Source organism: Octopus sinensis, linkage group LG6, assembly GCF_006345805.1.
Source record: "Octopus sinensis linkage group LG6, ASM634580v1, whole genome shotgun sequence".
NCBI lineage: Eukaryota > Metazoa > Mollusca > Cephalopoda > Octopoda > Octopodidae > Octopus > Octopus sinensis.
Window position 1 is genome coordinate 35,479,072 of NC_043002.1, and position 26,463 is coordinate 35,505,534.

General features: G+C 37.0%; 1 protein-coding gene across 2 annotated transcripts in view; it reads right to left on the reverse strand.

The window, feature by feature from the left end:
* The window catches only part of LOC115213158 (glutathione S-transferase kappa 1), a 61,065-nt gene extending 35,080 nt beyond the window's left edge, over positions 1–25,985 (reverse strand). For both annotated transcript variants that reach the window (XM_029782095.2, XM_029782093.2), the window contains exons 1-6: positions 25,860–25,985; positions 20,798–20,879; positions 6,806–6,909; positions 6,586–6,714; positions 3,320–3,355; positions 165–281 (exon numbers count right to left, since the gene is read on the reverse strand). In XM_029782095.2, the coding sequence (XP_029637955.1) occupies positions 165–281; positions 3,320–3,355; positions 6,586–6,714; positions 6,806–6,909; positions 20,798–20,879; positions 25,860–25,937 (546 nt within the window). In that variant the 5' untranslated portion in view covers positions 25,938–25,985. The remainder of the gene's footprint in view (positions 1–164; positions 282–3,319; positions 3,356–6,585; positions 6,715–6,805; positions 6,910–20,797; positions 20,880–25,859) is intronic.
* Positions 25,986–26,463: the final 478 nt, after the last annotated feature.

Below are 26,463 nucleotides of genomic sequence, written 5' to 3' on the forward strand. Positions count from 1 at the left end.
GAAATACATCTCAGAATTAAGATGCATATCCCACCCACACACACACACCAAGCACACACAAGCATAAACATACACACTTACATGTGAAATATATATTTTATTTGCATGCTTGAGATTTGATTTTTATTGAATTTCAAAAGGAACATACACAATAGTATACTTACGCCTTTTTCTACAGCTTCATCAGAATATTCCTTCAATCGGTTTTTTACTTCAACATCAGATATTCTGGAAAGTGCTTTTGTTAGAACATTTGGTGGGATTCCTGCTTGTTCACCAACCTAAATAGAATTCAGTAGTAGAAACAATAAGTGTTGAAGAATGAAACATTTGGTAAGATTCCTGTTTAATTCAGTAATCAAAACTATACCACCACCACCACCGCCGCCACAGCCGCCGCCGCCACTGCCACCACCACCACCACCGCAGCCGCCACTGCCACCACCACTGCCGCCGCCACTGCCACCACCACCACCACCAACTTAAATATCCTCTCACCAACTTAAATATCCTCACCATCCTCTATTTTTTAAAAATGGCTCCTAGGGAAAGATGTGTTTATCAAATGTACTTTTCCTATTTTTATATTTTCTATGCATGCATTTCCTATTTTCCACAGTCTGTGAATGTCATTTTAGAAAACTTATTTAGTTGGGTTATATTCCCTTAATTTCCTAAAAATTCTCTGTGAGAAACACCTATATAAGGGATGGAATTTTGAAGGAAAAGAGTGCTGTAAGAAAAGTGAATGTTGCAACAACAGCATGTTGGAAGAAAGATTTATAACTTAGTTGTAGAATGAAACTGATGGTTAGTTTAATTTGAAAAAGACAAAGCAAAAACATTTTTTTACATGTTGAGAATGGAGTAAGAGGTAGGGTCAGTAGCCTTTACAGGACCTTCTAGACTGGTGAGATTGATGCTATTCATGAATTTATCTATTTTATCTCACAATTTATGAATAGTAACATCATCTGCTATATACAAGTGTCAGCTGAAAAGTTCATAGGCTGACCGAGATACTTTAAAGGAATGTGACCAAATGAAGTTTGTTTTTCAACATAATACCCCTTGTGGACCATGCACTTCTTCCATCAGTGTTGCAGTGCTTGGATCCCATTGGTAAAAAAAGTTTTCATCCTGTTAGTCAAAAATGTCATCAACAGCAGATATGACATCATTACTGTGATGTTGGTTCTCAGCCAAGTGTTTTTTTCATATTGGGGAACAGATGATACTCAGATGTAGCCAAACCAAGAGAATAGGGAGGGTGATCAACCAGTTCAAAGCCACAGTTATACACAACAGTCATTGAAACCAAGGACTTGTGTGCTGGAGCATTGTCCTGGTGAAACAATACCCCTTTCATTAGTTTTCTTGGGTATTTGGCCTTGACAGCCTTTTGTAACTGTCTCAGTAAGTTGGCATGGTACTCTTCATTGACAGTGTAGCCCTTATAAATATAGCCAATAAACACAATGCCTTTCGCATCTCAAAAAACTGAGGCTATCAGCTTTCCTGCAGATGAAATGACCTTGACTTTCATTGGAGCAGGTGAGGAGGGTGTTTCCACGGCATGGGTTGTCTCTTTGTCTCAGGATCAAAGTGATGAACCCAACACTCATTCTGGGTTAGGAAACATTCAAGGAAACCAGTTGCATCTGTCTCAAACGATGTGAGACTTTTCTGTGATGTGATCAGTCTGGTACACTTTTGATCAGGTGTCAAAAGATGTGGTACCCACCAAGCAGAAACCTTCATCATGCCAAGTTCATTGTGCAGAATATTCTCAACTCCATCAGGGGACATGCTAATAGCATTGGCTATTTGATTAATAGTCAATCACCTGCCATTCATCATCATGTAGTGAACATGATCGATGTTTTCCTTGGGGTGGCAGTTGCAGGACGTCCAGACCTAGGATCATCAAAACTCTCCCTTCCCTTCACAAATTCGGCTACCCACTTATACACTGTTGATAAAGCTGCAGCATAATCCTCTAACATAGCAACCATGTCAGCATGAATGTCCTTGGGGGATAAACCCTTTTTCTGCAAGTACTTGATCACTTCATAATACCAAAGTTTGTCCATTTGCAAGAGAAATTACTACTGGTTACTTCTGAATTTTCTTTGAACAGTCAGATGTCAGTTTACATGGAAAGAAACATTGCACTTATTAAGAAGAAAAGTTGAAATTAATGCATGCATAATTTCACAGTTCTAGCATCACTCCTTCATAGTCAGCCTCTGAACTTTTTGGTCCACCTTCATATCTCCAACAGGCCAATCACTAGTTCATTGCATTTCTGGTTGTAATAGTGAACAGCAAAGGTCAACATACTGGAAAGGAAGGACTGGACATAGGAATTAGTACACGACATAGGAAGTTGAACACAAGATAGAAGATGAGGGGAGGAGAGACAAATGGGATGGCAATGCTTGAGTGGAGTGATTATTGCAGGGCCTGGGAAGGTGGGGTTAGAAATAACAAGGAAAGTGAGAGGAGAGATGACTGGGATGGAAATGCCTGAGTGGTGGTGCATGAGCTCAGCTAGCTTCAAGGAGAAAAGGCTATTGTAGTAGTTGTAGAAAAGGCAGAGAAAGGATAACACATCTGTGGATCAGAGTTAGGAATATATCTGAGTGACTTTATGCCAATCAATCAAATAGATCTTTACTGAATTCAGTTGAGGCTGCATGCAGAAGTAAGACTGTCCTCATGTGAGAGTAAAACTCCATTGTGGGCCTCATCTGAGTTTTGTAGAATTTCAGGATTTATTTGGAGGAGTTCTTAGAGATATTTGAAATGAATGCAAATAGGGCAAAGGCTACGAGAGTCAGAACGGTATTGCTTTCCTTGGGAATGAGATGTCCTGTAGTGTGTTTCCAAAGGTCAGGTTGGATCCATGTAGAGAGGGAGAGATTGAAAAGTTTGGTGAGTATAGGGGCTAGCTTTGAGGTGTAGTATCTGAAGGTAATACAAGGGTCATCAGCAGGAATAGTGACCATGTGTTGTTTGAAGTAACCAAAAGTACTTTCACATTTAACATACACATAAGCAAGGTTGTGGGCCTGTAGGAGTGGAAGGAGACAGGGAATCAGATGAACTCAATGCTTGAATATGATGCTTGCAGTGGAGCAAATTCAGTTAGGGGTTATATGGTGGTGTCAAACCAAGCATTACATCATGTGCTTGTCACTAAAAGAAAGTAAAACAATAAAGTTAACAGTTGTTGTAGGTTTAGTACCTATTACAACATTCCACAACAAATCTTATCACATAAGTGGATATTTAAAACACAAGTAGATGTACTTACCTCTTGAAAACTTTTGATTTCTGTAATGTCTTTATCCTGCAATAATTAATGGAAAATACTTATGGAAATGAAAAACAATTATCCTCTTTCCTGACTTCCATCAGATTTAGGGATGCGAGGGAAGTTTACAGGCACAGATATGTGCCTGTAAACAATAAGCTCATTAGTATTATAAAATTTGCTTTGTAACCACATGGTTTTGGGTCCACTCCACTCAAGACACCTTGAACAAGTGTCTTCAACTTATAATGATTAATGCCTTAAGTGTGAAATTGAGAGGCAGAAACTATTGTATAGAAGTTCATTGTGTGCATGTGTGTGTGTGTGTGTGAATGCTAATTTCTGTGTGACTTCACCATGAGCAATGGTGATAGTTTGTTTACATCTCCTGCATATAATACATACTGCACCTCAGTGGTTTTGATATGTGAAGACAAGTGGAATACCATAGTTGGTGGCAGTGGCGGCGGCGGCACCACCACCACCACCACCACCACCATCATCATCATCATCATCTCCTCCTCCTCCTCCTCCTCCGCCACTGCCATCATTTAGCATCAATATTCCATGCTGAATGGGTGGGATGGTTTGACAGGATCTGACTGGTCAGAGAACATATCAAGCAGCAGTGCCTGTTATGGCAAGGTTTCTATGGATGGAAGCCCTTTCTAAAGACAGCTACTTTACAGAGTGTACTGGGTGCTAAAAAAAGGTAAAGGTTGGTAGCAGGAAAGGCATATGACCATAGAATGCTGTCTGAAATTGATCTTGTCCAACCTATGCTGACATGGAAAAAGTAGCTGTAATGATAATTATGACTAGCTGGGAAAATAAAAAAAAAATCTTTATTTCACTATAGTTTGGGCATTTATTGAATAATTCCATTTTGAAATTTAACTAAAAAAAATTAGCAGACACAACATACAACCTAACAAAACATACATCAATGATGGAGACTCCACACTGTCATTTGGTTGGCTTTTTAGCGGGTCAAATGACAATTTGGAGGAGAATTGAATGTTCTTTTTAGGGTGGCTAAATCTGTCCTTTTTATAAGGGCAGAATATATTAAATTGTTTAGTCCTACAGAACCACCAAAATACAGGATAGTTATAATAATAATAAATAATAATAATAATTGTGTACAGTGCTCAGGTGCACTACAACTCATCTAAAGTGTATATATAATCAGGTGTAGTTTCGACGGATTTCGGGAAGCATGAGGGCCTTAAAGGATGCAGTGTCATGGCAGTCAACAACTGATGCAGGCAGTTTATTCCACGCTTCAGCAACCCTGAGCGTGAAAAAATGTTTCCGAAAGTCATGGGAGCTGTGCTGTTTTCTGACTTTGTAGGCATGTCCACATGTGTTAGACACATGGAGATCAAAAAGGTGTTCAGTGTTGTTGTTGGTGAGGTGGTTGATAACCTTGTGGGTGTTTACCAAGTCCGTCGCCAGACGCCGGAGCTTCAGTGAATCCATGCCCAGGGAAACAAGGCGCTCAGAATATGATAGGTGTCTGATGGAGGGTATGCGTTTGGTTGCACGTCTCTGGACAGATTCCAGGAGGTCAATGTTCTGAGCAAGATAGGGATTCCAAACTGATGATGCGAATTCCAAGTGTGGTCGTACCATAGCTGTATACAGTTTTAAATAGATGGCTGGAGAGCGGCTAACAAAAGTCTTGCTGAGTGATGCCAAGACACCCTCGGCCTTCTTGACAATTTTAGAGATATGCTTTGTCCAACGCAAATCACTGCTGACAGTGATGCCTAGGTCACGCTCGCAAGAGGATTTCTTGATATCAGTGTTGTGGAGGGAGTATGTGGACGCAGGGTTTTTTCTCCCAGACTGCAACGACTTTCATCATATCAGCTTGATTAAGGTTAACCTGGGACTAAACAACAACATAACAAAACAGAAAGTAAACAATATAAAAGAAAAAAAAACAGATTGTCATTTTAATAAATCTTCTTTCAAATCATGTAATCACTAAACTCTCTGGAAGTTTAAAAACATCAATGACAAGAGAAGATACCAACAGGCACAAGTGTGATTGTGTGGTAAGAAGCTTGCTTTCAAACCACATGGTTCTGGGTTCAGTCTCATTGTGTGGCATCTTGGGCATGTATCTTCTACTATAGCCTTGGGCCAACCAAAGCCTTGTGAGTGGATTTGGTAGACGGAAACTGAAAGAAGCCCACTGTATATGTATGTGTATATATATATATTTCAAATAAGAAAATGGAGAAGCACATTAGTTGGTTCATCAGCTTTAGGATATTAAAATGTTGACTTAAAAACACTTGTGTATTAATAATTGGGTATTATACCAACAGTATATTGGATAAGTATTATCCCTTAGTGTGTTGGATCCACAACCCCTAACTTACTTGTTGGTATATATATATATATATATATATATATATATATATATATATATATATATATATAAACATATATGTATAAATTTATGTGTATGTGTGTGTCTGTGTTTGTCCCTTGCCATTGCTTCACAACTGGTGCTGGTGTGTTTATGGCCCTGTAACTTAGTGATTTGGTAAAAGAGACCAATAGAATAAGTACCAGGCTTACAAAGAATAAGTTCTTGGGTTGATTTGTTCAACTAAAACTTTTTAAGGCAGTGCTCCAGTATGGCTGCAGTCAAATGACTGAAACAAGCAAAAGAATGAAAGAATAAATATGTCATTTTATCTTATGATAGCAGTGACAGTAGTGAAAATCATTACAGTTTTTGATTTTTAATAAAACAGTCCTCTCAAATTCTGCTGAGGTTGACTTTGCCTTTCATCCTTTTGGGGGTCGATAAAACAAGTACTAGTTGAATACTGGGGTTGATGTAATTGACTAGCCCCTCCCCTGAACTAGCTGGACTTGTGCCAAAATTTGAAACCAATAAATACCATCTTTTATTGTTGTTGTTATCTTCTAGAAGCTGAGTAACCTGAGAGCAAAAAAGCAAACAGTTACAACTTCCTATTTTATCTCACCTAAGAATGTGAAGTTTTTTGTTTTTATTTATTTATTTATTTTTTTGTATCTGAAAAATTAAACTTCTACTCAATTATTACCTATTTCCTACTGATCTAAATTAATACATAATCACAATTTCAAACCACTGTAGTCAGCTTTGCAGATATTCCAGCCTACTATGAAAAGTTGATTTTCAATGTCAGTCAAATTATTTTTTATACTAGTAAATAATACACTTTCAGAATATCAATTGATATATATACATAACATACCAGGCTATGTATTCTCATCCACAATAACTGTGAAATATTTCCTGTAAATTTAGGCTCCATCATATCGATAACTGTAATGAACCGTTGAGCATTCAATGAACCTTTGCCGAACATTGTAGTAAATGGGTCCTAAAAAAAATAAAGGAAACAAATAAATGCTTTTGACAAATGGAATGTTCTAAATTTAATATACTCATTATAAGCTGTTTAAATTACTTACAGAGGGTATCTTTAATGGCACATCAAAGTATTTACTCATTCTCTGTATATCCACAAACAAGTATTTGGCTTTTTCTGGTGAAACTAGGGCAGGTGGTTTATTACCTGTAACACCAAAAAAAAAAAAAAAAAATGATTTAAACCTTTAACAAAAATACATCAGTTAGTTTCTCTTAAAAGAAGATGAGTTTGGTGAAACAAAAAAGAAACTAGGTAAAAAGAAAATTAGAGCTTTGTAGGATAAATTTTTTTCATGAAATTATATAGGCTCTGGACATTTGTATTTTCTAAATAGACCAAATCCTTCATAATTCTTTAGAGAATCCCTTTTAGTTGAAGATAACCATCTTATGGTGAATAATTGTTTGAGATGAGCTCAATATGGAACAGCTGTTATACAACTACTTCAGTTAGTCACGATACTTGACTAAATGAAGTTTTTAGTCTTGGGTTGAGCATTGTTAAGAGATTTTCTTTTCATTACCAGGCTTAGATGAGGAGTTACACTAAGTGGCTAATGAAACACATAGTGCTCTTGCTTCTCATAGCAGTAAGCTGTATCTTTACATGTGGTGTCTTTTTATTACTGCTGGGAGTGAACCAATGAAGGTTAACTGTCATGGCCTTGGACATAGTGTTAATGATAGATATAAATTATTGACTCCTTCAACAGACATACAGTTTAATATGACTCAATCAACCACAGTTCTTTTGATACAGTATATTATTTTACAGAAGGAATGGAATACTAGAGATTGTTGCACTAGAAGTGATCTAGATGTAAGTGTTTTATGCTTTATCAGCAAATTTGCTACCTGACTGTTTTGAGTTCAAAACCCATTAGGCTTCAAATATGTATTTAATCTTTCCATTAATGATAATAGAAATAATAAAAATAAACTTAATCATTTCTTGTACTTGATGAGTTCATAGAGGTGATGCTTAACTTTGATTTATTGAAGCAGAAAGTGGATGAGAAAAACATTAGCCAGGGATAAGGTACTAATTTATCACAGATAACTTTTCCCAAAAGGTCTGGTACCTAGTTTATGGTAAACTGATCCAAATAGAATTAACAGAACAACCATACTTGCAGTACAATGTGGACTTATGATCTGTACATTTGTAATATGATACATTATTCCTTAATAAGTTTCACTTCTTGTAACATACATAGATTGATTGCAATCAGCTCTGTAAAATCAATCTGATGCCATTGTAGTTTACTAGTTCACCTTAGTTTTTCAATGCCACCAATATTTGTGAGATGATTAAGGTGATGAGCTGGCAGAATCGAGTGCACACTGGACAAAATGCTGCTAAGCATTTTGTCCGTCTTTACATTTTAAGTATAAATTCTGTTGGAGTTGACTTTGCCTTTCTTCCTTTTGAGGTCAAGAAAATAAGTAACAGTTGAACACTGAAGTCAATTTAATTGACTTCACCCATCCCCCAAACCTACTGGCCTCGTGCTAAAATTTGAAACCAATATTTATGAGGTGGTTTCTGAAAATTAGGATATTTATGTATAATTAAATCAATTGATTTTTTTTTTTAGTTACAGCTAAATGCCCTCCCAATCACTGATTGCTCAGCTCAGAAGTGCAATGAGCCTTGTGTTCAAGAATAAAACATTAGCTAGAGCAAAGATTTGATCCTATGACCTTGATATTAGTAGTTCAGTATCTTAGCCTCACAGCCATTATTTGAGAAAGAAGAAAGCTGATAAAATAAATCAGAAATTATAGTAACATGCTGTTTTTTTTCCAGAACATGAACTAGATGGAAGTAATTATGTATCAGCATGTAACTACTTTAAAATGCAAACAACTTCTTCCCCACCCTTGTTCTTCTTACACAATTACTAGCAAGTCTTTAATACCAATTAAGGTTGAATTATATTACCATTCTTATGAAGTATAATGGCCTTGATACTTGAAAAGAAGGAGCACTTATAATTTTCAATCATTGTAAACTGTATTTATATTGAAGCCATTGAACAAACACAAAATTGTTATGGAAATATTATATAACATTTATTCTTGATAACAGGTGGTAGGGAATAAATGTCAAAGTACCATTTAGATTACAAAATTTGCTAAGATAATTGAATCAATAGGGTATGTATAACATGACTTTGATAGTTGTAAAAGGTTAGAGGTAAAAAGGATAAATGTTTAGAGAAAAGTACATAAAGTTTTTAAAATCTTACAGTCTCACATGTTGATAGTAACAAGAACAGGTTTGTTATAGATACAGGGACAGAAAAATGTAACTCATGGAGAAGAAGAAAAATCAATGCAATACTTTAAGAAACAGAGATTCATAGTGCTAGATTATTTCTCTTTGGGGAGTATGCTATTAATTTCTATTTAGGGAGTATGTTGTTTTGTCATGAGTAACTTTCCAAAAAATTCTAATAGGTTAGGCTAGTTTTCAGAAAGGCGAGCATCTTCAACTTACAATGCTGTGCCAAAAGTCTGTCCTCCAGTAGCTTTAGTAGGCCCTCTGTTTCATGTTGTGTCTCTTCCAATAACATCAATGTAGTTGAGTGGTCTTCATCCTTATTGAGGTGCAGAAGATTCCAAATTTTAACATCTGATATGGCCTATTGTTCAGTTTGATAGCTGTGGCCAGTAAAGAATACTCTGCATTGAGCAATAATAGTAGAGATCGGTAAAATGAGTCTATAAATCTCCTCTTTGGCTTTGTGCTCACACCTTATTTTAAGACCTTATGTATCATCAAAGCTATCTTGAAGTTCCTCTTTCATAGTCCAGATTCCAGCTCCTCAGAGAAAAATACTCTTTACATATGTGCTGAAGAAGGCAAGCTGTGTTGACTTTGAAATACTTGATTGCCAGATGTTTTGGAGCTTGTTTCAGACACTCTAAGTCAGTTCTAGCATGTCAGGAAGAATTTCTAATTGACAGTAACATAAAACCCAAAGTACCTGAAGTCATTGATTTTGGGACAAATTGGCAGATGGCTTTTGTTTGTTATTGATGTCATGTACTCAATCTTCTTTAGCATTGAGAAACACCATGTTTTGCTGTTGTATTCTCAGAGATGTTAACAAGTCTTATGCATCATACTGTTCAGTTGATGAGATGTGAGAGCAAGATCATCAGTATATATCTAACCTTCTCTGAAGGTCATAGAAATGCAGTTTCTGATATCTTGATCCCTTCTGCTTACTGGTGAGGCCTTTGTCTTGAATGTGGTTATGATTTTAGCTAAAGACGTAGTCTATTAAAATTTAAAAAAAAGAAAAGAGCTAAGATGTCTCCCTGAAAGATTCCTGTTGTTATTTAAAATTCTTTAGTCAGATCAGCTGCACTTTGCACAAAGCTTGATTGTCTTTGTACAAGGCAGTGATGGTTTTGGAAATTTTATCTAGTATATCATTGTTCTACAGAATATATAACATATGTTACGGAATCACCCGTCGTCGCTCGCCCGAACAGGCAAGTTCGCCACGGAACCGAGAGAGAGGAGAGATAGACACAACAACGACAACAGCAGCACAGAGATACAGAGGCAACCGAGAGAGACACAAAACAGCAAGGCAACAACTGGCTTACATTTAACACTAGTTTATGACAATCAATTGTTACAACATCAAAGCATTTAAAGGAAACAACAAATCAATACAGGTATACAACAGATCAAAGCATTTAAACATGCAAGTAACAATATAACAGTCCGGTAACGACACAACAAGTCATATACAGTTCGAAGGACATTATACAATGTTCAAATCACAACGCTGTACAAAATGTCTTTACACAATTCACATTGTTCATTTCACTGTCTCAGTTCCTTTCACTGTTCAATACACCAATTCTTTTTTTCCTTCTACAGTCTCTTTACATCGTAGCACGTATCAATACAATTAAATACCTTAATTCCTAATTAGAATAGCCAGTGTCCCATATTGTAGTCTCTCTCTCTCAGCCGCATATTCCTCTGTATATCTCCCTCCGTGCTGCTAGCTCCAACCTGCCAAGCTCTTGCATCCCAACCGCTTGCCCTGACTTCCAAAATCCGACTGTCCTCTTTGATGACCGAATACCAACTGTCTCTCTATCACTACCCCTCAATCTGTCTCTACTGCTCATACCCTCTCCATCTGCTCTCAGCCCTAACTGCCTATCTCTATCCTCAATCTGTCTCTTAGCCTTATACTCTCTCTATCCCGCCTGGTCCTAATGTCCCTATCTTTATCGGCGCTGCTGCTGTCATCCTCTCTATCTGCTCTCAGATTCCTTACTCTATCTTTCTCACGACTTTCCTCTTCCTCGGCCCTCACATCTCTCTGACCCCGAATCGACTGCACAAGGCCAAAAGGTCCCTCCAAAAAGCCATTACTCTTCCAGTAAACAAAGGGCTGTTGCTTTTCTTCCAGACGTGCCGGCGCCACTCCCAAAAGTGGGTCAAGAAATACTGCACTAGCCAAACCATAACAATAGCCTTTTTGCTAACACTATCAAATATCTGGGAGAAATCCAGCATGGTACTCATGTCTTTTGCTTGGAGATTTTGAGCTCTTCTCTAATTCTTCTACAGATAAGAATTTATGGTAGTATTGATCTGCATCTGCAGAAGGCATTTTAGTTCTATCTTAGGATGGAATCAATAAGGGATAATAAGGAACAGAAAGTTGTAGATTTTTGAGGATTGAGGTGACAATGTGATTTCTCTGTTTTGAGGTAGTTGAAGATCCCCTTCCTTTGTCAGTGGAATAATTGAAGATTTTGAGAAGGCTTGTTTCTTTTATAGGTCTTGTTGAAGAAGTAGACAATTGTGGAAGAATGGATGCTTCCAGATGATGACTAGGATGTTATCTGGATCTTGTACCTAGCCGTTTCTTCAGATTTCTAAAGCATTTTTTGAAGATCTTCTATGGTAAATGGACAAATTTGGATCAGCAGGCTACATGCTTCTTTGTTGTCAAGTTTGTTGCTCCAAGATGAATTTGCAATGCAACAATAAGGCATACTAAAGTATGAGAATTTGATGTTATGCCCAAGAGTCACAGTGAAACTGAATAGATAACTTTGTGTTGTTATACATTTGAAAGAATTAAAAGGTTTTAAATCTAATGAGTTTTGTTGGAGCAATACCAAAGATTTTGCCTTTATGTAGGGCTTTTGAAAAAAACAAAACAAAAAAAGATATGCCTGAATATTTTTTATAAATCTCCACCCATGTTAAAAACCTGTAGCTACCCCTTTGAAATGATTAAAGTCCACAAGATGAAAGATTAGAATGTGGCAGGTATAGCATACAATGTGAGTATCTAGGTTATTTCAGGTAAGAAGAATATGTAGATAACAGCGGTGAAATTTAAATGACTTTGTCATTGAAACATAATTATGTACACAACTTAAGGTTAATAAAAATTCTAAAATTGCTAATTTTTATTATTTCTCATGCATGAAAAATTTTGCCAATTAGGTTAGGAATATGAGACAATATATTTAACTCATAGGCAGCGAGCTGGCAGAAATGTTAGTGGCATTTCTTCTGTCTCTAGGTTCTGAGTTCAAATTCCACCGAGGTCGACTTTGACTTTCATCCTTTCAGGGTCGATAAATTAAGTACCAGTTGCGTACTCGGGTCAATCTAATCAACTGCCCCCTCCCCCAAAATTTCAGGCCTTGTACCTAGAGTAGAAAAGAACATATTTAACTCCAAACCAGGCACAATTCATAAATTTCATTATTTTTTTATGATAATAAACCACTCACAACTAATTTTTATAATTCTTCTTCTCAATCCTTTTTTCCCTTGTGGAGCATAGAGCTTCAACAGTTTTTTTCCACTTTTTGTGATCATTGGCATGTTTCTTGGCTGCTTCCCATGTCAGGTCAATGGTCCTGAGCTCATCCAAAATGCTCCGCTTCCATGTCTGCTTCAGGCATCCTCACTTCTTTTTCCTCTGTGGGTTACAGTCAAGTGCTTGTCATGTCACATTTGAGGGTTCTTTCCGCAGTGTGTGTCCAGTCCATCTCCATTTCCTTTGTTTGATCTGAACATGTATGGTCTCCTGGTTGGCCCTTTCCCACAGGTCGGTGTTTGGTACTCTGTCAAACCACTTCAGATGTAAGATCTGCCAGAGACATATGTTGATGAAGGTCTGGATCTTCTTGTAGTTGCTGCAGGTGGCTCTTCATGTTTCAGAGCCATACAAAAGCACAGATTTTACGTTTGAACTAAATAAGTGGAGTTTAGTTCGAGTTGAGATGGCAGTGGACTTCCATACCAGCTAAAGAATAGCGAAGGCTTGCCAAACCTTCTTGCTTCTTACCCTCATCTGATTCACCTGATTTACTGCCAAGATAGACAAACTCATTGATATCCTCCACAGGTGCCCCTTGATTGTGATTGGCTCTTCCTGCTTGTTGTTGATACGCAGCACTTTTGTCTTTTCCTGGCTGATCCTCAAGCCCACTCGCTGTGAAGTTTCTGTAAGGTGGTCTTCCTTATCTTGCAGGTGAAGTGACAGCAGCGTGATATCATCTGAGTAGTCCAAGTCCTCCAGCTTGTTCATCAGTGTCTACTGAATACCTTTCCCAGAGGTAGTGTAGGCTGTCCTGGTGATCCAGCCCAGCATGATGAGGAACAGGAGTGGTGACAACAAACAGCCCTATCTGACTCCTGTGCTGACCCTGAATTCCTCCGACAATCTCCCAGCATGGATGACCTGGCAAGAAAACTCCTCGTAGAGTAATTGAATAATGTCCATGATCTTCTCTGGCACACCACAGTGTCGTAAGATGTCCCAGATGGTCTGCCTGTCTATGCTGTCAAATGCTTTTTCAAAGTCGACGAAGCACACATAGAGTGATGTTTGACATTCCATTGTCTGCTCCACAATAACTCTGAGCATCGCAATCTGGTCTGTTTATGATCTCTCCTTTCTGAAACCTGCTTGCTCATCTCTGAGTTGCTTGTCAAAGGTATCTTTTAATCACTCCAGGATGATTCTTGTAAGGACTTTGCTTGGAATAGAAAGCAAGGTAATTCCTCTTCACTTTTCACATTGTGATAACTCCCCACACTTTGGCAGCTTCACCAAAAGACACTTCCTCCAGTCGTTTGGGATCTTCTCTGTCGTCCATACCAAGTTCAGCACATGGTGCATGTGATCGATCATCTCCTCTTCTCCTGCCTTCAGTGCCTTTGCTGGTATGCTGTCCACTCCTGCCGCCTTTCCGTTCTTTAAGCTCTTCATGGCTTTGTGGATTTCTGGCTTGGTGATTTCTCCAACGTAGATATTGAGCGGGATCCCTGGCCCCAATTCTAGCTGCTCTTGAGGTGGAGGCCGGTTAAGTATTTCTTGGAAGTGTTCCTTCCATCACGCCAGTTGGTCCTCAATAAAAGTTAGCAACTGTCCATCCTTGTCCTTTACTGGTCTGACAAGGTTGCCGCTCCTTCCACACAGCAACCTTAATGGTTAAGTATTGTTTAGTTTCAGAGCTTTCACTTTTAGTGAAAAAGTAAAATGAGATCACAGGAATATTTAAGAAAGAAACTTTCTCTTTTGTCATCGCAAAACATTCTTGCATGCAAGTAAAATATCTTGAGTACATATATTGGAAGCTTTTTTTGAAAAAATAGTGGTCTATAGTTAGACACTGCTTTCATATTAATTCATAGGAAGGCTTTGGATAAATCAAAAGATTGTTAATGTAAAATTGTAAAGCTGTTTTAGTCTATGTTGACTACAGTGGTGCATGAACTGAATCAAAATAAATATACATATATATATATATTCTTTTACTTGTTTCAATCATTTCACAGCAGCCATGCTGGAGCACCGCCTTTAGTCGAGCAAATCGACCCCAGGACTTATTCTTTGTAAGCCTAGTACTTATTCTATTGGTCTCTTTTACTGAACTGCTAAGTTACAAGAACGTAAACAAACCAGTATCGCTTGACAACCGATGCTGGGGGGGACAAACACAGATACAAACACATACACACATATATACATATACATATATACGACGTGCTTCTTTCAGTTTCCGTCTACCAAATCCACTCACAAGGCTTTGGTCGGCCTGAGGCTATAGTAGAAGACATTTGTCCAAGGTGCCACGCAGTGGGACTAAACCGGGAACCATGTGGTTGGTAAGCAAGCTACTTACCACACAGCCATTCCTATATATATATATATATATAAACTGGCAAAATGACCATTCCTAAATACAACAATATATATATATATGTATTTATGTATGTATATAATGTATATATATATATATATATATATAAATAAAATAAAAGCATGAGAGTTGAACAGCGACCAGATAGCATTTGTTTTATCTATTTAGCTAAAGGTCATTTCACCACCAATTACCACCACCGCTGCTGCCACCACCACTGCCACTGCCACTACTGCTGCTGTCACAGCTACAACCCTGCTGCCAAATCCACCTCTACTGCTACTGTATTAAGTGACACTCATAAATCACACCATTGTAACAGACAATCTTATGATTCACACCATTGTTACACATAACACGGTCAGATAGCTTGTGTCATTAAAGCTGCACAACATTTAAATGGAGATTAGCAACTTAAAAAAGAGGTCAGTATGTTTAAAGTTTTATTCAGTAACTAATGATACAGCTCAGCTAACAGTTTAAGCAAAGGAAAGAGCTTGCTCACCACTGAATGGGTTGGATGGAATTTTGTTGAGGGAGATTTTTTATGGCTGGATGCTTTTACTCAACTGTTTCCAAGTGAGGTAATTTTCCTCATGACTAGACGTTTTTTCATTGAAGATTGGATACAAAGGACACTGCTTGCATGATGTGAGACTCACTTATAACCATCAAGGCAGGGTATAACAGCACAAACACACACATATGCAACGAGTTTCTTCCACTTTCTGCCTGCCAAATTCACTCACAAGGCTTTGTTCAACCAGGGGTTATAGTAGAAGACACTTGCCTCCACCATGTGATCCATAAATTGTTAAAGAATACAGTATTACAATATTCAGCCTCCTTTAAGAAAAATCAATAAACTCAGAGATTAAGATTTACCTGAACCTTGATAGTTTTCTCTTTGAATGGCAAAAAAAATCCTTCATAGGAGCAATAGACATAGCAGGGCATTGTGAAATAATTCACTGTCACTGAAAGAAATGAGAGTCCAGAGTGTCATTGAGATTAGGATCTGATAAATCAAACTCCACTATCTTAACTGCTTCCCATGAAGACTTATGACAATTTAGAACAGAAGAAAACGTCATTACATTCTTGTAGTTCAGCTCTAGCATGTTCATCCTCTTCTCCACATCACTAATAAATACGAAAGCTATATGAAGAAAGTGTAATTCTCCAATGTAATATTTTGTCTTTCTTTTATCATGCACAACTGGAATTTATTAAACACAAAGCAGATACTTTGTTGGAGTGTATTAAGAGTGAAGTGTTTTTGCCATTTATATAAGCCTTCAAGAATTACAGAAGCTACCTTCTTTACAGAAGGATACAGCAATTCACTATTTGAATTAGTTCAAGACAGACAGCAATAGGGCACCCAACTAGTGTTGTAGTTAGAGTAGTGAGACCATCATGAAGTTCAGCAAGATCATTATTTCTTAAAAATGAGGAAATGACTAATACCCTTCACAGAGGACCACCATATACTGTTTGGAAAGGATACACCACTTGGAACAGTTTTAATATTCCTTTACGTGCATTGTACTCTGGTCATTCATCCTGATGCCTTTACATAACTGTACAATATGTCTGTTTTGGAGTGCTTTCAGGTGGGAATCTCTTTCTAGAAAGTTCTCCATGATGCTGTCCACAGATATTTGTGGTCTCGAATTAACTCTGTATCTAAGTCTACTATTTTACTCCACTGTTATTCATGACAGTATGTCTACATTCCATAAGCTTTCCCTAGAAACAAGATACTATGTAGGAATTGGTCTCATTCTGAAATGTCAGAGCCTCGAGTAAGATATTTAAAGTTTGGGCTCCCAGAAAAATTTGTGATCTATCTCCAACATAAAGTATTAGTCTATCAGCAAGTCTCTGAAACTTTCACAGGCTTATGACATTACCAGTACCTCTTTTTCAATGTGAGCATACTTCTGCTTGATTGGTGGAAGAGATCTGGTAGCGTAAGTAAAATGTCTCCATTCCTTGCTTCACATTTCTTTTTGTAGCAGAACTGCTCCCAGTCTGAAAGTATCTCAGCTGACACTTTAATCTTTCTTTGACGATCACACAGAATTAACAATGGTGTACTTGAACAGTTCCTCCTCGGGCTGTTCACTGCTTTACTCTGATCAGCTCCCTAGAGCCAGTGATTCTTCTTAGCCAGTAAGTCTCTTATGGGTTTATCTATTTCTAATAACTTTGGAATAAACTGATTTGCCATCTGCAGAGCTCACTTATATTAGTGGGCTCTTGCAGCTTTACTTAGGTCTGACTTTGTTCCTTCATCTGAAATTATATGACCTGGGAATTTTTATCTTCCCTTGTTGAAAGGTAACATTTTCATTTATATTCTCAATCTTCCTCACCACTGCATAAAGTCACAGTTGTTCTGTATGTTCCCATTTCAGTACATCATCCATATGGCAAATACCACTCTCTAAATGCGGTAACTTCAGTAAATGCTCTATTCCGGAAGTGCTCAGGTATTGAGGCAATCCCCAAAAGTAACCATTTAAAGTATAACTGTCCAAGTGATGTAATAAAAGGTCATCAGTTTAACTGATTCCTTGGAGTGATTTACCAGAAAAATTTAGCTTGCAAATATACATTGCATTGGCCAGTCCAAGACTGTAAGAGAAGACACTTACCTAAAGTATCACACAATGGTTGCTAAGAAAACTTTTTTGTAATCACACAGCAATGCCTTTGCCTGAATGTATTTCTTTTCACTCATATATATTCCACAACTTAGAATAATCATTACACAAAATGGCTTGCTTCCTCACAATACGTCCCAATATTATTCTTTAAGTATCTACTGGTTACACCACAAAAATGTAAAAATAAAAAGAAATATTACTTTATTTTTACACTTTGCTATGGCTCCAAAAATTGTTAACAGAATAACTCAGAATATATGAAAAAGTAAATTGATAAATACAATTGAAATGATATCTGTTCTTTACTTATTATAACTAGTATCTTTTATCTTTTATATGTTTCAGTCATTAGACTGTGGCCATACTGGAGCACTGCCTGGAAGAACCTTTGGTTGAATGAATTGATTACAGTACTTAATTTTTTCAAGCCTGGTACTTATTTTATTAGTTTCTTTTTTTCAAACCACTAAGTTATGGGGATGTAAATACACTAACACTGTGGGCTTCTTTCAGTTTCCATTTACTAAGTCCACTCACAAGGATTTGGTCATGCTAAGGCTATAGAAGACACTTGCCCAAGGTGCCAAACAGTAGGACTGAACCCAGAACCATGTGGTTGGGAAGCAAACTTTTTACCACACAACCAAAGCAATAATATATCTTTTGTTGTTACATTGTTGTGGTGTGATTGGTAAATACAAATAGAATCATGTTAAGAGGCATTATAAGGAAGTAACGTAATCATGTGTAATGTTTGTTCTGAGTTGTGGATTATACAAGAGAGACAGTGCACTTTACTAATTTTTGATTTTTCTCTGTAGATTGTTGATAAACAAAATATCCTTTCAACTTGACTTGGTATTTCTGCTTTAGAAAGCATGGAGGAAATGAAGAGAAATTAATTGGTTACTGAGTTTAAACTAGTTCACAGACTTGGTTCATTAGAAACTTAGATTGTGTTTTGTGGCACTCTAGTTTTCGCATGTGAAATCTTTGAAAGTGTGTGTGTATGCATATATGATAGGTGGTGGTATGGCAAGAAATTTGTTTGTATGTGTGTGTGAATACAATGGTTTACTTTTGGCCAAATACTTTTCTTGCAACTGTCTCATTATGAAGATAGCATCTGTGGTACTTCTCCCTGGAACAAAACCAAACTGCATCTCATGTAGCTTAATTCTATCCATAATCAGTTGGAAGTGGTCTAACGAATGGGACCTGTGTCTGAACGTGTCAAAGTGCTGTCATCTGCCTGTTGGCTCCCCTCCTGCAACTCAACTTGATTTCGAGCCGGGTCGTCTGCTGCTGGAGAGGACCGATCAGGTAAAGGACCTGGGTATCTTGGTGGATTCCTCCTTTTCGCCTTCGGCCCAGTGCGTCCATGCTGCCAACAAAGCACGCGGAATTCTGTTCTTGATTCGACGGTCATTCGGAATGCTCACAGCAACCATATTCCTACCACTCTATGTCACGCTGGTGAGACCCATATTGGAGTACGGGATTCAAGCCTCTTCTCCTTATCTCCTCAAAGACATACAGCATCTCGAAAGAGTCCAGAAGCTGGCTACCCGCATGGTTCATGGTCTCAAAAATTTGTCCTACGAAGAAAGGCTGAGGACGCTCGACCTTTATTCTCTTGAAAAACGCCGCCGCCGTGGTGATCTCATTCTCGCCCACAACATCATAAGCGGAAAGTGTAACCTCTCGAAAGAGCTGTTCTTCACCCCTGCTCCAGAGCGTCGGCTGCGGGGTCATTCCGAAAAGCTCTACCTGCGACGATTTCATCTCAATCGAAGGAGAGGAGCTTTCTCTGTCCAGGTTGCGGATCCGTGGAACAAGCTGCCAGACGAGATGGTGAAGATGCCGACGACCGCTTTGTTCAAAGCCTCCCTTGACCTCAAGTGGCCTGAACTCTTTACATGAACACCACCCTGTACTTAACTCCATGTCCCCCTACATGGCCTTGCTATTTGCTTTTGAGCCAAATTAACTAACTAACTAACTAACTAACTAGATATAACTCACTCCGTAATTTTCATGACCTTGTCCAGCAGCTTGGACATTAAACAACGATGATGATGATGACCCACATGGTTGTGGGTTCAGTCCCACCATGTGGCACCTTGGGCAAGTGTCTTCTATGATAATCTTGGGTTGCTCAGAGCAGATTTGATAGACAGAAACTGAAAGAAGCTCATCATACATACATATATATTATGTATGTATGTGTGTGTGAGTGTGTATATGTATGTATGTATTTGTGTTTTAAGTGTGAGTGTGTGAATGCTTGTATCTCCTTGTCTTGATATTGCATGATAGCTGTAAATGCAGTGTCATTGACTTCGTATATTCTGTGAGAACATGTCCAGCCATGAGAAAATATTACTATGCTTGGAAACAAGTGACAATTGGTGACAGGAAGGGCATCTTGTCATAGAAAAATCTGCCTCTATAAATTCCACCTGATTAAAATGATGACAATGACAATGTATGTGTGTGTGTGTATATATATATATACACACACATGCGCAAAAGAGAACAAGTAGAAAGGTCTGCAGGTAATGGAAAACTACAGGTTTAATTATTAATTAAATGTGCTTTAGTGGATGAAGTGAATGTTACTGATTAAAAAACGAGTTGTGCTGTTAATTTTGAGTAGGATTTGGTAGGAATTAATATGATCAATCTTTGATGGCATAAAAGAAAATTATTTAGCTGAACCCTGAAGCTGCTTTTGCTAAAATGTGAAGATGGTGAAAATATACTATGAGGCAACATGTCAGGAATACAAACTTTATTGTACAATAATATAAATGTTAATCTACTGTTGACTTGAATGTGACTGTTTCATCTCATATAATGTATCAACAGGTCTTTTAATTTTCATATGAATATAGTGCCATAGTAGTGAAAGTGGATATCAAGAAAAGCTATGGTTTAAGTTCTCACATATCTTTGATAATGGTTCTTTAATGTCACAGAACTCTTTTCTTGCTTTTTTTTTTTGTAAATGAACACTTTTATAATTAGTTAAACTAAAATATGATCCCAGTTTGTTTGGGGAAGCTCTTACAAAATTGAAGTGAATATTTTGAATTAAAGAAATGAAAATGAGATAAAATAATATAATACAACTTTATTTACCTGTTTTCTGCATGATACCTCCAAGAAAAACAGGTTTTAAACACAAATTAATGTTCCAGTAGTTTTTATATCTGTTTAACACCTGAAATAAATATTTTTTCAATATATTTCTAACCAAGGTGTGCCAACAGCATTAAGTAGTACATAAACACAAAAAGAGAGTTTTAAACATTTATTTTATAACCAACGATTACACGTAACTAATTTGTTATTAAAATGTAAATTTTATTGAATTATCAATTCAAGAAATTCATTTTCATTTTTAAAATACTCAGCAAACAGATTATTCCCAAGCTTCATAACAAGTTCTCATGGATACAATGATTTATTTTTTGTATTGGATTTGACATCCTATTTCTTCTTCTTGTCATAAATTACTTCTCGAATTGGTTAACAACTAATTTATGTTGGTAACCCATCGACGTAAGAATTTACTGCTTTATGCATAAACTTAAGCAATATTTTCTATCAACATATTTTTTATCTTTGGGACTTCAGGACGTTATTGATGGAAGGGAAATAACTCCAATTCAATGAGTAACGAAAGCAGCTAATGAAAATAGAACAGGAAACAAAAGATTAAGTTAATTGAATGAGATAACAACAATAGATATCTTCAAGCAAGTACTCATAAATAGTGATGTTGCAATAAATATAAAATATTTTATAGTTTATTTGGGGAGGGCGTTGAAGAGAGCAAAGTCCTTCCCAGTGATTTACTGCTCGCATCATCCTGTTTCAACATCGTTTATATTGTTAACTAGCAGTATCGCCCGGCGTTGCTCGGATTTGTAAGGGAAATAACTATATAAGCATTTTTAGAGAGTTACTTCCTTTATAGATGCCAATTCGGGCTTTCTGAGCCATTTCTGTTTTGGTGTCTTCAAGCCATGAAGTCGTTGTTCTAAAAGAACGCTGGTCTCCTTGACAACGCTTTACGACGTTGATTTCCTTACACTCCCTTCCCCACAGCTTCACGAGGGAGGGAAGAAGGGGGAGAAGCAAATAGGTGCAGGTGTGACCATGGACGCCAACTCCGTCGCCATCGACATACGAAAAATTATGCATTAAAATGGAATAAAAAATGATGTTAAATTATTTTTAAAATCGTAGACTCATCGTAGACGCGCGCTAATACTCAGACGGGCTCGATATGAATCACGACTATAAGATACCCGAATTTGGTTAAACTACACCGCAAAATGTGGGAGTAGTTAGGAATCTAAATCGAAGGGGACAGACACTCACACAACTACAGTTTTATATATATAGACTAGCAGTATCGCCCGGCGTTGCTCGAGTTTGTAAGGGAAATAACTATATAAGCATTTTTAGAGAGTTACTTCCCTTATATTCGGGCTTTCTTAGCCATTTCTGTTTTGGTGTCTTCAAGCCATGAAGTCGTTCTAAAAGAACGCTGGTCTCCTTGACAACGCATTACGACGTTGATTTCTTTACACTCCCTTATCCACAACTTCACGAGGGAGGGAAGAAGGTGGAGAAGCAAACACAGGTGCAGGTGTTTGAGCGTGGACGCCAACTCCGCCGCCATCGACACACGAAAAATTATGCATTAAAATGGAATAAAAAATGATGTTAAATTATTTTAAAAATCGTAGACTCATCGTAGACGCGCGCTAATACTCAGACGGGCTCGATATTAATCACGACTATAAGATACCCGAATTTGGTTAAACTGCACCGCAAAATGTGGGAGGAGTTAGGAATCTAAATCGAAGGGGACAGACACTCACACAACTACAGTTTTATATATATAGATTTCCATGAAAGGCAAAACTATCATAAAATTTAGCACTACGCTTCATATAAATCGGAGGTGTAAGTTTTTACGTATGATTTGGAGGATATTCATTTGCCAGAATTCTCTATAATCACACCAAGTCCAGTTGTTGTTGGTTTGTTTCATTAATGAATCAAAAGTAATCAATATTTGAGGACTCAGAAATCAAGAAATTATATATATTCTATATTTGCGTATGATAAATACAGCTTGTAAATTCACACGTTTTTTGTGAGTTTAGTTTGTTATTTTCAAATTTCAGATTCTTTCAACTTTCATTGCATCAGTTTTTGATATATATATATATATATTATATATATATATATATATATTAAATTAGAGACAAAACCACTATTAGGCAAATCATACAATGAAAAACTTAAGCCAATACATAAGATTATTTAATTTATATTATTTAAATGTAACAAAATTATTAAAAAAATATAATTAATATAACACTACGATCGTTTCATGGCTGTTAATATGATTTGCCTAAGAGTGGTTTTGTCTCTAATTTAATATAATATAATATTTTACTATAAAATTGGATTCAATCCTAAATCTGATTTTTCCCTGTAAGTTTGGATTTATTCCTTAATATTTATTATTATATATATATATATATATATATATATATATATATATATATATACTAGCAGTATCGCCCGGCGTTGCTCGGATTTGTAAGGGAAATAACTATATAAGCATTTTTAGAGAGTTACTTCCCTTATAGATGCCAATTCGGGCTTTCTAAGCCATTTGTTTTGGTGTCTTCAAGCCATGAAGTCGTTGTTCTAAAAGAACGCTGGTCTCCTTGACAACGCATTACGACGTTGATTTCTTTACACTCCCTTCCTCACAGCTTCACGAGGGAAGGAAGGGGGAGAAGCAAACAGGTGCAGCTATGAGCGTGGACGCCAACTCCGCCGCCATTGACACACGAAAGATTATGCATTAAAATGGAATAAAAAATGATGTTAAATTATTTTTAAAATCGTAGACTCATCGTTGACGCGCGCTAATAGCCAGACGGGCTCGATATGAATCACGACTATAAGATACCCGAATTTGGTTAAACTGCACCGCAAAATGTGGGAGGAGTTAGGAATCTAAATCGAAGGGGACAGACACTCACACAACTAGAGTTTTATATATATAGATATAAACAGAATTCATGTTTGCTCACCCTGGTTTTAGTTTTATTCAAGGATTTGAAGAGATTAGAGTTTGTTGCGTTGCCAAAGATAATTCATTACCATATATCTTACTTTCCAGGGGAAAATAGATATATGATATTAAAGTGAAATATTCTTTTTTATTATTATTATTAATTGTAAAGTCTTACATAGTCCAACTGGAATTCTGTATATTACCAATACTCATAAATGAATCTTCACGCTGCTGCCGGCATTTTAAGCTAATAATAAAACCTATCTTAAAGAACACGATCGTTTAAAGCAGTGCTACTCAAAGTGGTGGTCCGTGAGCCATCAGCTGCCGGGACGCGGCGAGTTTCCAGAAAAGAAAGAAACATTATAAAATGCTTGTGTATTATTGCAATATTTGTTTACAAAATAAATAAAAGATAAAAAGAATTGTCGACGACTTTTATTATATTCATTGCATATATTGTTTCCTGTATAAATTAATATTACTAAGAAATATTACCGGTCCCTGGCACATTGGGGTGGGGGGGAGACTGCCGGTACGCCACATCAGATAGTTTGAGAAGCACTGGTTTAAAGGGCATACTCATTCTATAATGCACTACGCTACCTCCACCGTAAAAAGACTGGATATTTACAAGTGGAACGTCTTTGATTATAAATTTGTTCGGCCAACAAATTATTTTTGTTGCAAAACAACAAAAAACAATATATTTCCTTGTTTTCTGGGCATAAACAATAAAAGTTCATTCTGGAGGAATTTGAATTTGTAACTGTGAAGTGACAATCTAGACCAGTGGCTCCAGTGTAAATTAAATTGGATCCAATTGGATATAGGAAGTGACTAGAAACCTTGGTTCACTTGTAGATTTCTTACCTTTACACATAAAATAGCGTACTGGGTGTGGAATAATGTGTAATGAACGAATATGACGAAAAAAAATTGCGCCGACGAACGGGGAAAAGGTGAATTTTCCGAGTCGTCCCCACCCTTTCGCCAGCGCGCACTTACCTGAATTCAATCTCAATATTTTCGTCGCTTTGATACCGAGACTTGTTCACTGACAAGACAGATGTAGAACGAATTTTTGTCAGGGTTTTGTTGCGGTTTCAAAGAACGAAAATATTTAGACACAAATGAAATTTAAATGTTGCAGTGAAAGTAACGTTTTTCTTTTTGTGGGTGTGTATGTTCTTGAATGGCTTACTTACAAACGTCTACGCTGCAATTGTTTCTTTTAATACCATTATGCAGAAGACAGAATCGAAAAAAATTTTGTGCGAAAAACAGAAATACCACATTCGGTCTCGAGGACGCATTGGTCGGCCCGAGGCAATAGTGGGAGGACCTGGACAAACCACACGGTTCCAGGTTCAGTCCCATTGCATAGCACCTTAGGAAAGTGAATTTTCCGAGTCATCTCTCCCCACCCCCGTTCACCAGCGCGCATTTTTTTCTTTCATGCTCGGGATCTTTTCAGTTTGAACGGCAGTTTTTCTCTAGCGGTGTCATATGAAATTGTCACCCATAATTATGACCCTAGTATCGATCTATTGCATTTCAATTTGTTTTAGGGTTAGGGTTAGGGATGGGGGAAGGGTATCTTTTTTTCTTCACAAATGTAAATAAACCCAATCTGTTTCTTAAACGAGGGACATATTCATACGGCACAGAATGTTTTTTTTATCTCAATAGACGTCAGTGATTGGTTGAAATTGCAGAAAAAACAACAACAAATATCTTACAAACTATAGAATTTTCTCAATAAAGCCAAAGAGAAAAAGATGCTTTATAAACACATTCTACCAGTATACGAAGTTTAAAATTTTTTAGTTACCTAGAAATTATGTTAAAAACTGCCGTTCAAACCGAAAAGATCCCATATTCGTTTACTACACATTATTTTACACCTATTACTATTTTGTTTTCATTTTTTTGCTCGGGTCAAAAACTGGAGCTTAACTTATACGTTCATAGTTCATGAGTCTTGAGTCTGAGAAAAAGGCGGGATATTCACAGCTGGAACGTCTTTTCCCGCGGGTTCGTTCAATCATGAAAGACTGGAGATAAACAAAAACTAGCATTTATACTTACCTCGAAAGCTAGCCATGAATAAGGCGAAACAACATCATAAAATAATTCAACAAGTTTACGCGGTGCCGAACTCGCCATGTTTGGACTTCGGATTCTGGTTTATTTACACATGTAACAAGAGTAGACAATATAATCTACACCCTAAGAGTTACGTCCCCTTATAACCTAAACACTACACTACTGCAAACTCGAAACCTTAATTATATATTTTAAATCGTTACAGACTCATGTTCAAACCAAGAAGTCTGTCGGAGGACTGTCAATTGAGTTACTTTATTTTATTATCCACTATATTTTCAACAACTTTGGGTGCCTTTCTTTAATCTAATATATCTATCTTTCATCTTTTGTTTCAGTTATTGGACTGTAGCCATGCTGGAGCATCACCTTGAAGAATTTTAGTCGATCAAATCGATTTCAGTACTTATTTTTAAAGTTCGGTACTTGTTCTGTTGATTTTTTTTTACCGACCCACTAAGTTACAGGACGTAAACAAACTAACACTGTGGTCTAGCGATGGTGGGACACACAATATATATATATATATATATAAAGGAACACAAATGAGGTTTAAAACTTATGACATCTGTTTTGGCTGATTAAT